Below are 11,350 nucleotides of genomic sequence, written 5' to 3'. Positions count from 1 at the left end.
TTTAGCCGTAAAAGGGGTGTAAAGGAAACATGATTGCCTATTTATATTATAATGATATGCAATTTATGTAAATTACTTGATGCTTCAAAAATCCAAACTTTAAGAATTACAACCATCTTTTTCAAACTCTACTCCAGAGAGAAGAGTTATCTGTAAGTTGCAGTGAATTGCAAATTACTGCTCCTACAGTCCTGTATCCATGAGTAGTTTATTTAATTTACTCAAAGCAAATAAAGTTAATTCATGCACAAACGAATGCACAACACTTCAAATGACCACTACTCAAATACAAGCATACAGTGATAAATAGAAAAATGTATGCTTGTACATTAGAGTGGCCCAAAAATTTATGTGAACAAGTAAAGTCGGAATTTTTAACCTCTCACTCCCTAGGATTTTTCTATACTTAAAAAATATACCTCCATTTTTTATTTTGAAATAAAAAGTGTTTAGAGGTCGCTCAAAGCGTTGAAAGTTTTCCATGTATTTTATATGGGAAAAAACAACTTTTCGTAGAAATGGCATAGAATTCTTGAAAATCAATATTTTTCGACCGGAAAACTCTGTTTATCTTCAGAAGACTCCCAGCAATAATACCTAATTATTTTTTTTTAACGATTTTTTCATAGTAACTATATTTTATAGGTCCGTCAAAACCCATAGAAAATGCAATGGTGGGGATAAATAAAAAATATTTAGTATAAATAAATGGTTAAGTAAACAATTTCATATTCTTACTGGAAGTCTCCTGAAGAGAACCTGAATTTTCTGATCGAAAAATATTGATTTTCAAAAATTCCATACTATTTCCACGAAAATTTGTTTTTGTTTGCGCATATAAAATACATGGAAAACTTTGAGCACTTTGAGCGACCTCTAAATATTTTTTGTTATCAATATAAAAAAATTGGAATATATTTTTTCAATATAGAACAATCCTAGGGGGTGAGAGCATTACTACTTTAGTTATTTTGGACCACCCTAACGTACATATGTACATATTTACAAAGCAAAGAGGAGAGTGTGATGCATGCAACTTCAGCGGACTTGAAGTGGACATGATGAGCAGACTTATGTTTGTACACAATAGTGACAGTATGTGGCTGGTTAACTGACAGTCAGATATTTAGTCAGACCGTAGACAGACATGAGCGTAAACTTTGTTTACTTAACTATTTTTTTACTTTTGATACAGTTTTTTTTTTTTTTTAATTTCAATGGCGTTGACTGTAGTAGTAAATGACTGGTTCAGGTCTCCACTTTGCTTTGTATGGACGTTCATTTACTCTTTATACCCCTGATACGATGTGGACTTTGACTTGGTCTCCTCTGCGCGTTTTGCCGTTGCTTTTGCTGCCGAGGAGTTGTGACTTTAGAAAAAAGCGAATCGCAGCATTCTCACATTATTTAAAAGTTAATTTCATTTGTGTGGCGAATTTGTCCGTGGATGGATTCTATTGCACGTTTTTTGGAAACAACCGATTTGCTTATGAAAGAATAAGTTAGGTCGATTCGATTTTATAGTCGGTAATATTTAATTTTGTTATTAACTAAAATAATATTATCCACGTTTTTAACACAAAGATACGCATGAGAATATATGCATGGCAATTTATGGTGTTGGTTAGTGTTTTTTTTTGCCATAGCTGCATACTTTCTCTTCTATGCGTTGAACACTTTCCCCACTCCCAATCTAAGATCAGCTATGATAATGTAAATTTGTGCCACAAACATCGAAAAGTTCTCACGCTGATAACAATTGTTAGTGTGAATGTGCTGAAGGAGAGATATCATCAACTATCTGCATATGTTGGTTATGCAATGTGTTGCTCTTGTTGTTTTTGTTTTGTGTGGATTTTTTATGCGTAAATATAAAATAAAAACTTGTCTCTTAGAAGCACTCAAAATGCTCTTAAGCTCCATACCATAAGTATGCATATACGAAAACATTTGATTACCACACATAACTGCTACAAATGCTTCATAGATGCATAAGTATATACCCGGATAGCAAAGTTAAGAGACACCTCTCAGATATCCGTCAGATTTCTGGGTAAAATAGTTTGCAATCTTTAAGAATTCTGGCCGATATACATATGTACATATACATATGAGAAACGTATGAAGAGGTTAAAGGGAAATCTTGCCAACACGTCATGGGAAATTTTTATTTAATTACGCACGCGTTCGCCTGCCGGATATCTGCCAGATTTTGAAAAAGACATCTATTGAGAATCCGATTAAATTAACTGAATTTTGTTCCATTTTATTTTAATTTAAAATTTAGTTAGATTTAAATTTTATATGAATTTCAAAACAATTCTCAATTGGTGCGTTTTCTTTTCAGCCTTGTTTATCTCGCCTTTGAAAATGTAGATTTTTATTTTTTTTTAATTAAACCTTCTACAACGGAACTTGTTGTCTGTGGAATATTTTCCGATTTAAAATATATTGAAAAAAATTGCATAAGTCGCTCCACCAACATTAATGCAAAATTAGTAATAATCGTCTCTTTTAAAAGTTGTATAAAGGTAAAGGCCTTGAGTGCGATATTAATTTTCGCTAAGATTCACGCAAATTATGTTGAAAAATGGAGAATTTAATTTGTCTATTGCTTTGTTTATTTATTACAGCTATGTCACATATTTGTTTTGGCACTTATTTCTTGGCAAACGCACTTCTGATGTAGAACTAAAAAAAATTAAAAAAAAAAATTTCTTAAGACATTTGAGCGACTTGTCTGATATCAGAAAATGTCTAGCAAAATTTTGTTAGCTGGGTAAATACAGCACGTATGTATGTATGTATATATACCATTAGAGAGTACTACAAAATTATGCTATCAACACCATTTGATGTCCAACTTGTAGTTTTGATGTCCTCGGTGGCAACTCAAATTAGTTTGTATGTATGTACATAGATTACTTTGCGGTCTCTGAATTTTGGCAAAATGACATGAAAAATACATTTGAAAAGCTCTAAAAGTTATTTGAATTTATTAAGCAGACACATTGTTCAAATTTTGTGTCCTTTTATATATTTACAAGTTGTGGTGGATAGTGTGAATTAAATTTGCAGTAGATAAAACTTTGTTTTCATGGGTCTGACTAAACTATGTAGATATACCTGAACTCTAACTTCACTTGCCTTTTTGCAGGCACATTCTACATTGTGAAATTAAAAAGTTCGCATAGATAATTAAAGGCAAAAAACAATGCAAAAGTGTGTTCGGCGATGATATCCAAAATTGTGTCCATAGTTAAGTCCACCTGCAGTTTTGGGAATTGTTTGGACTTTTCTTGTGAATGAATGAAAGAAAAAACTAATTTTTGAGTGACTTATTACAATACAATTCCATATTAAATAAGAAATTATAAATTTAGTTTAAACGAACTACGTAAATAAATACAACTCAAGGGATTTTATTAATTAACAAAATTCTAAAATTCATAATAGAAATAAAATGTCTCCGTATTTTAGAACAACAAAATTTTGTCTTCCTCGTGTAGCCTTATGCATGTGACAAGAAGACTGGTTACATAAGAGATTTTCATATCAAAGTTTTTACGAATAGTTCGTTGTAAGCAGAAAGCTGAAATTAAATCTTTAAAAGTTTGAGGATGCTTTGCCCCGTAACTGCGAGCACTGCTGGAATAATTACTGCCGAAGGAGTTCTTTAGTTAGGGTATACCTCGCTATATTTACATATATATGTATTTAACAGGCTGAAAAAGTGTCGTAGCCAGAGGGGGATAAGGCAAATAGATCCCTCCCTCTTACCTTCTTTTAAGAAAATCTGCAATAATTTTCAAAAGAAATTGATAATATGTATATTTTTTTTTGTTAGTCATACCACTTCGTTTGTGAACTTTTCATAAGAATAAACTTTTAATTTTTATGAGTCATATTTGCCATGCGTTACCCACCAAAAATGGTTTTACTCACAGAGAGATCACTAACAGTAGTCGCTTCTAGGTATTTTATGTCTTTTTATTTTTATTTTTATTTTTATTTTTATTTTTAAGAGTTCTAAGTCATAAGTCGTCAGTCATTAGTCGCAAATCCCTAGTCAATAGTCAATAAAAATAAGTCTGCGGTACTTAGTCACAAGCCGTTATTTGTTAGTTGTCGATCAGAAGTCTTTGCTAATTAGTCAATAGTGATATTCCGATACTCAAAAGCCATGCGATATTTGTAATTGGTTGCTACTCATAAATCATTTTCTCTTAGTCATCAGTCACTTGTGAATTGTATTAGTTGCCAATGTTTTGTCATTATTCGTTAGTTAGTTATAATTCATTAGCCACCTACTCTTCTTAAATCCCGACTAAGCTGCTGGTGTGCATTGATGTGCAAACTCGAATGTTGACTCGAAAGAACCTATTATGTCCTTCACAGGAGTCTCATATCGAACACAATGTTAAATAAGTTGAACGGGTTTAAGGAGTTTAAGGGACCATTTCTCCAGATCTGTACCCACATTAATCACCTTGTTTACTTGCGAAGATGTGTACGTCTTTGAGGCGATTTCAGCGGACTTCAGGATAGACTCTATTTCTTTCGAGTCAGAAACGGTTTTGAGAGTCTTACAAACTCCGCGCTCTATTCTCGCCGAACGGAGTGCAAAGTGAGTGCCATAAAGTGAATGAGTACAGATGAGACCGCTTGCTATTGGTGGGCGCTCGAGCTTTCTTCTAATTCTAGCTCAAATATAATTTCCTGGAATACCACTATATCCTGGTGTCCAGTAGATAGGCAGAGTAGAGAGCCACAGGAAAGATTTTAGGGATCTTTGGTATTCCAGCTTGACTGCCTACAATGAAGGCTTGCATAAAAGACAATTTCTGCGGGAAAACTCAAGATCCTTCCCCAGTTTCCTTTCTTGCATCTGTCTGTATCCCCCTTTGCTTATAAAGATATCATATTTCTAGTTATTATTGCCGGGAAAGTTTTTTTTACAAAAGGGTAGCCTAATTCAAAATAAAACTTCTGTACTTTAACCTGACTCTGTCTGGAATGGAAGCATGGCTCCTCTCATTAGTTCATAGCCTTTTACATGCTCGTAGTGTGATAGATGTCTACAGTTGAAAAGTGTCTCTAACACCGCTGTCAACACTAAATTTTCGTTTATTTTAAATTCTTATAACAGACTGCCTAGCTGCTGGAAAAATTATAAAACAAGTAAATTTTATTACTGCGAATGCGATACACAGAACATTACCCTACGTTCCTAGTTTTGTGCAACATTCAATTATTTATAAATACTTTCTACCAGAGGTGAGTTCAAATTTATTGCTCGAAATTATGAAAGAGGCCAACGAACTGAACTTCATATTAACTTCAGTTCCAAACTATGCCAACTATAAGCATTCAATTGGCCTGGTTTTCACCGCCCCAACCTCCCCGCTGCACAATCGTGTAATTCCACTTCATTTGCGGGCAACATTTGTTCGTGTGTTGTGAATCAGCGGCAATTGAATTTGAGTAAATAAACCGTAATTATCCATAATTTGCATGCAAATGTTGTAAATCGTATTAGGTATGCCATGGGGCATGCTGTTGCATGCAACCAGCAGCCGACCGATCTAACGGAAAGCGCCAGCAGTCAACCAACTTGCCACAGTTGCAAACTTTTCAATGAAAGCAGACTTGGTTGGTTGTACTGAGCTGCGTTTCAAATGCGTGCCATAATAAGGAAAATTAAATCAAATATTTTCACCAACAAATCCACATAAATGTGCACACACAAAAGTAGCAATGCGCGTGAGTGAAAATTTATAGTTTGCTCCACATATCGGCAGCTGTGTTTTTTTTTTTTATTTTCGCATTGTAAAGCCTACTGGTTTGGGACTTTTGCCTAGCGGAAGCGTGAGCGTGCTGCGGTCGCTGAGCAACTGCATATTTATGGCACATATTTTTGTTTGCATTCCCCGACGGACGCCTATGTGTGGGGGTGTGTCTGTAAGTGCACTACTCACTTACTTGCATATGTTGCAAGCCGCAATGTTGATGTAACCAATTTCGAATGCGCAGCCATAGACGAGTGCAAATAGGCGGCGGCACATTTGTAAATTTTAATTTTATTATGTACTGCTGCTGCTGCTTTATTCTTGAGGCGGTACTGCGTTGCATAAATTTAGAAGCAGCGTAGCGCCTTTACCACAATCAGGCACTTAGCGGCAACACAAAAGCTTCCAGAAATGCGGAAAGTGGCGCGGTACAGGAGAGCTCTTGCGCTTCCAACCAAACACGTGCGCGTGTGCGTGCTCTAATGCTTTCAACAAAATTGATTTATAAATCACGTAACACACATAATAAATACATAATGCGAAGACAAAGTAAGGCGCCATAACGAGCGCTGCTCAGGTTGCTCATCGTCAGTTCCGGGCATGTTGCGCCGTCTTGTGTGGCACAGAAAAAGTATTTGCAATGCACGCTACTCCACTCGCTACGCATTAGCGATATGCTCATGGCCAAGTGCTAATGTGGCGATGGTAGGTGTTCGTTGACGTTGATGGCAGGTGTATTGCGATGCTCATAAAGTGTTCAGCGCTCAAGGGATGCACTTACGCATCTTTGCAAGTAAAAGATACATACTTATCTACATGTCATGCCTGTGGCCGCGTTATGTCACGCACAAAACCAAAACCATGTTTTATTAATCACTCTTTACATACATTTTCACTGCATAGAAGTTACGCAAGCATTTCCTAGTGGCAGCGAGTAAAAATGCCTAGGCGTATGAGTAACCTTACGGGGCGCATTGAATTTTCAAAATGAGTATTAGCGGTGTGCGAATTGGCAGTTGAGTATAGTGGAATAGGGATAAGTAATAATGAATTTTGACAGGTAAATAGTTTAAAAAGTTTTTATGAAGGTGACTATGTATTTGTTAAAGCCGAAGAAATTATCTTAAAGATAATGACAAATAAGAAGTGCATATCTTAGAAAAATTATATTTTATTTTGTTGTGAATATTTGTGGCTTTGGCCGGTCAACTGTATATACATTTGAAAAAAGTTAGCTGCTAAGTGTTGTATACATAAAATACAAAAAACCTCTCCGAATAAATATAAGGTAAACAACTGGTGAGCAATGGAAAAACAACACTTTGCTCCAATACTTTGCTCACTTGTCGGGGTTTGGTGATGAACCTACTTACTAGAATTACTCTTTCGTACCACCTTCCATTTCTACTGCTCCAAAGTGATGGCACATAATTTTCATAAATTCACTGTGCCAAAATAAGACTACAACAAAGCATCCTGTGTAAGCAACCAAATGCAAATTGCGTTAAGTTGATGCGCCATATTCGTCGTAGATTTAATGTTGCTATAAAATATTCAGTGCAGAACAAAGTAAAGTGCGATGAGGTGTCATGAAATGCTGCTCCTTTTGCCCCCCCAACAACATCCATAACTCAGATGCAGATTCACTCAACACTGTGGCGCAGTGTAAATATGTGTTTGTGTGTGTGTGTTTGTGTGGGTGCGTTAAGGGACATAATAAAGTAGACACAAAACTAAGCATTGCTACTAAGCTAAAACCCAAACTCACACAGGCAGCCTAGTGTTTCCTAAGCTGCTTAAGCAGCCTACCTTTTCAGCGGCGTTTTTTGTTTCGTTTTTTGTTTAATTCCCGACAGCTTACCTTGGCCGAGCGCCGTTTATTTGCCATTTTACGACGTTATGTTGGTTATGGTGAATTATGAATACTGCGGGGAATTTAAAAATGTACAAAACCACTTTGGTTTAAAAATTTCGTATGTCCTAAGGTGTACTCGGCGTTTTCACAACGTATTTTTTGTTTCTTTGATGGCATTGCAGTGTCGAAAAAAATGGACCTTGTTGCAAAATGGAAATATTTATGAGAGCAAAATTATGTGTATATTATTTTTTCTTTTTCGTTGAGATTCAACGTGGGTTTATGTGTGTGTATGTATGTATGTACGTATACATGCGCATTTATTTAACATAATCATTGGAGCGAGTTTAGGTGAGATTTTTCGTACTTATAAAATTTGTACACGCCAATTACACTTTGCAACATTGTAAGGATCAGTGAGATCCAAAAGAAGTCCTTATTGATTTTTAAAATTATCCAGAAAAAAATAACTGGCTATAAGTTCTAATAATACTGCTGGTTTTCTGAGGGCCAAATGATTCCAATTGGAAATGGAGGTACCATGCCCAGATAATGAATTGTATTCGGTTACCATGGACTTGCTGAGATCCTAGTAGATCCCTCAATTCAACATTTGCCAACCTCCAAATGCTTGGAACGCAACTAGATTGCACAGTTTTAAAATTTCCTATGAGACTCGGTATCATCGTCTTTTTTATGCACCTCTTTTTTGCAAGACCGCCATAAGTATGCCATCTATGCACATTAACTTTGAATGAGCAGAAAGATCCGAGGTCTCACTTCGTCCTGGATGTTGTTGATGTTATTTGGTTTTTGAAATTTTATTCTGAGGTATTGCCTTTTAGGGCAAGATTTTTACATACACATATAAGAAGAGCCTGGAAAGTAGGTTTTTATTATTCCCTTTTTGGACCGGTGAAGGGATATTTAGAGGTTTAGCCAATACATAACCTCTGAAGTCCAAACTCTTCAGAAGCCTTTTCAATGCTGCCACAAAAGTTCTTCCCGGTACTCTTTTCGCATCCTTAACCCTCTAGTAGGCCAATTTTTTTATGAGTTGAAAAATTCAGGAATGGGTGATTTTAGCACGAGAAATCCAAAACTGATGTCCATTTCGATCTGTGACAGTAACATTTTCCTACAGGAGAGAAAAACCAAGACCGTCTGGAGACGGGCTCGCCGATATACTTACACATATTTTCAGCTTTCTCTTACACAATGTTGACCTACGAACCGGCAATGCCGTCTGCAGACGGTCAAAAATGCAAAACTGGGGTTTTATATGTCGGCAAGCCGGTCTGTAGACGGTCTGTGTTCGAAAGCAATTTTCTCCATTTCGAATGGTGACATAATTATAAAACTTATATTAAAATACGGTGCTTTTTACAACGAAATCCACCGATTTTTTTATATTTATCAAAAAATTGTTCAAAAGAAAAAATTTCTTAATTTATGAAATTACTAAATAGCAAGAAATAATTAATTTTAACCCTGATTCCAAAATCTGTGATTCAACTGCCGATTAAAATAAAACGGATTGACATAACGGATTAAAATTTACTTCGCTGTAAGGGTACGATTTTTGTCTAAAGATCGTACCTTACGAATATAGAAAAAAATTATTATAGGTGCACTACAAAGGTGTTTAGTTAACGACCGTCTGGAGGCGGTTCGGCGGTTCTGCCTACTAGAGGGTTAAGCGTAAAAGATCTTTTTATCAATTCCAATATTTTCCAAATACTATCCAAACCTCCAAAGTCGCTTGTCTAAGTAAAGTCGGCAGCCATAGCTAAGTGGTTAGAGGTGCAGTAAGATCAAGGTTCGAACTTGATTAGAGCAAAACAAAAATATGTTTCTAATTGCAGTTGCCCTCGGCAGGTAATAGAAAATCCAGGACAGCTGCCATGAAAAACTTTTTCATAAAACCATTTTTCGTTCGGAGACGGGTCACAATTTGGAAGAGAGGCTCGCTCGAACACATACAAAAATGCGTGAGTTCTACGTTTTTATAAATTTTTTAAGTAAATTAATGTTAATGGAAACGTTTTTATTTATAGAGAGGCGCTTGAAATGATATAATGCAATGAAAAAGTGAACAAATTAAATTTTCACTGGCATTGAATTCTTCATTATCACTTCACAATTTCATAGAATGGAAATTGGCCTACTGAGTATTTTTTGAAAAAAAGTGAAAAAAAACGATTAAAATGCATATCCGAGCAAAGCACCTGCTTATGTAGTTCAGAAGCGTTAAAAAGAAGAAAATAACGAAAAGTGTTTTACCAGAATGTATCAATCCATTAGAGAGGGGTGGATCTCCGTTTTAGATAAATTTGCAAAAAACAAAAATTTGAGTTGTCGCCACTTCCTGGAGGATAGTGGCATGTTAGCGAAGAACATAAAAGTCGAACGACAATAAAATAACAAACAAATACCCTCGACATTTTTGCAATTTTTACTTCTGGTTCCCTTCCTAGGCATTTGCGATGCACTTTTTATCATTTTAAATAAGCACAAGACACATTAGTAGTTAAGGGAAAAAATGACTAATGTCTGTTTCGGCCGAGTTTTATTTTCTTCTCTGACCTGCCATCGCAGCTAAAATCTCCCTGCTATAAAAACAATGTCGGCTGTTTAAAGTAGCAACAGGATTAATCGTTCTGCTACCGCTACAATGCAGCAAAGGTTATACCAAGCGACAATAAATACAAACGAAAGTCTAGCTCTGCAGCTGTGTATTTTTGCATTTTTTTTTTTCTTTTAACTGTATACTTTCACAACATTTAGGATTTGTGGTCGTCTGTATCGCTTGAGACACATTTTCATTAAAAATGTATGCAATTTTACTACGAGTCTATCGCTTTGGCTGGTTGTTTTTTCATTACGCTTTATGCTATTTTCCGTAATTGTCTATGTTCTGCTAAATTTTAGGCGGATGCTAACAAATCGCTCGCGCATATGTCAGCCACATCATGTTCACCTCAAGCGCAGCGCTTCAAACTTATCTGTGCCATCTTTTCAACTTTTTTATTCACTCACACATAGATAAAGGCGGCTCTTTGATCTGTATGTACATTTGTGTTATTAACCGCGACTTGATTTACGGTTGCTGGAACACTTGCTTACTTTTAGGCGTATTAGCAGCCACAAGTGAATTGCCAGAATATTTATGTAGGTGTATGTATTTGTAGCATCGAACGATATGTACGGAAGGTATTGTGTTTTTTTGCGGCTTTGGCTTACCGCTTATAGTTAGCACCAGATCGCTTAGCTCGTGCTGCAGAGCGCCAAAGCGGTGCATGCATTTAGGCGTATTAGCTGAATGCGCTTATCAATATTTAATTAGATCTTTATGTAATGAAAAAGCGCCGGTATGGTCATATTCTAACCTTTTATAAGTTTTCATGTTTATTTTGTTATCTTTGGCTAGCAGTATTGCACCATTTTTATACAACACAACTACTATTCCCATAAATTGTTTATTATGTAGACTTTTTTTTATTTTATTTTGTTTAATACTTACATCGCATTGTGAGGATGAAATATTTTTCAGGTTCAAACGAAATACGCGATCCCTGCGGGAGACATAAAAATCAGTTAATATCGATAAAAGCCAATAAATCGCCGCCATTGTGGTGGTCGCTATTGGGCTTTTTGGGATTGCTGTTGCATAAACGAGTACCAAACTGTTGCTGTCACATTGTTG

At 35.8% G+C, this 11,350-nt stretch overlaps 1 protein-coding gene across 1 annotated transcript in view; it reads right to left on the bottom strand.

Annotated features, from left to right (window-relative positions):
• The window catches only part of LOC118743372 (semaphorin-2A), a 160,791-nt gene that overhangs the window by 58,955 nt on the left and 90,486 nt on the right, over positions 1–11,350 (bottom strand). Inside the window, exon 3 of the mRNA XM_036475997.1 lies at positions 11,168–11,219. Coding sequence (XP_036331890.1) covers positions 11,168–11,219 — 52 coding nt within the window. The remainder of the gene's footprint in view (positions 1–11,167; positions 11,220–11,350) is intronic.

Source organism: Rhagoletis pomonella, unplaced genomic scaffold (assembly GCF_013731165.1).
Source record: "Rhagoletis pomonella isolate Grant_MI unplaced genomic scaffold, Rhpom_1.0 Rhpom_scaffold_00007, whole genome shotgun sequence".
In the NCBI taxonomy this organism is placed as follows: domain Eukaryota; kingdom Metazoa; phylum Arthropoda; class Insecta; order Diptera; family Tephritidae; genus Rhagoletis; species Rhagoletis pomonella.
Note: the sequence above shows the minus strand (reverse complement) of the source record. Positions and strands in the feature narration are given on the sequence as shown.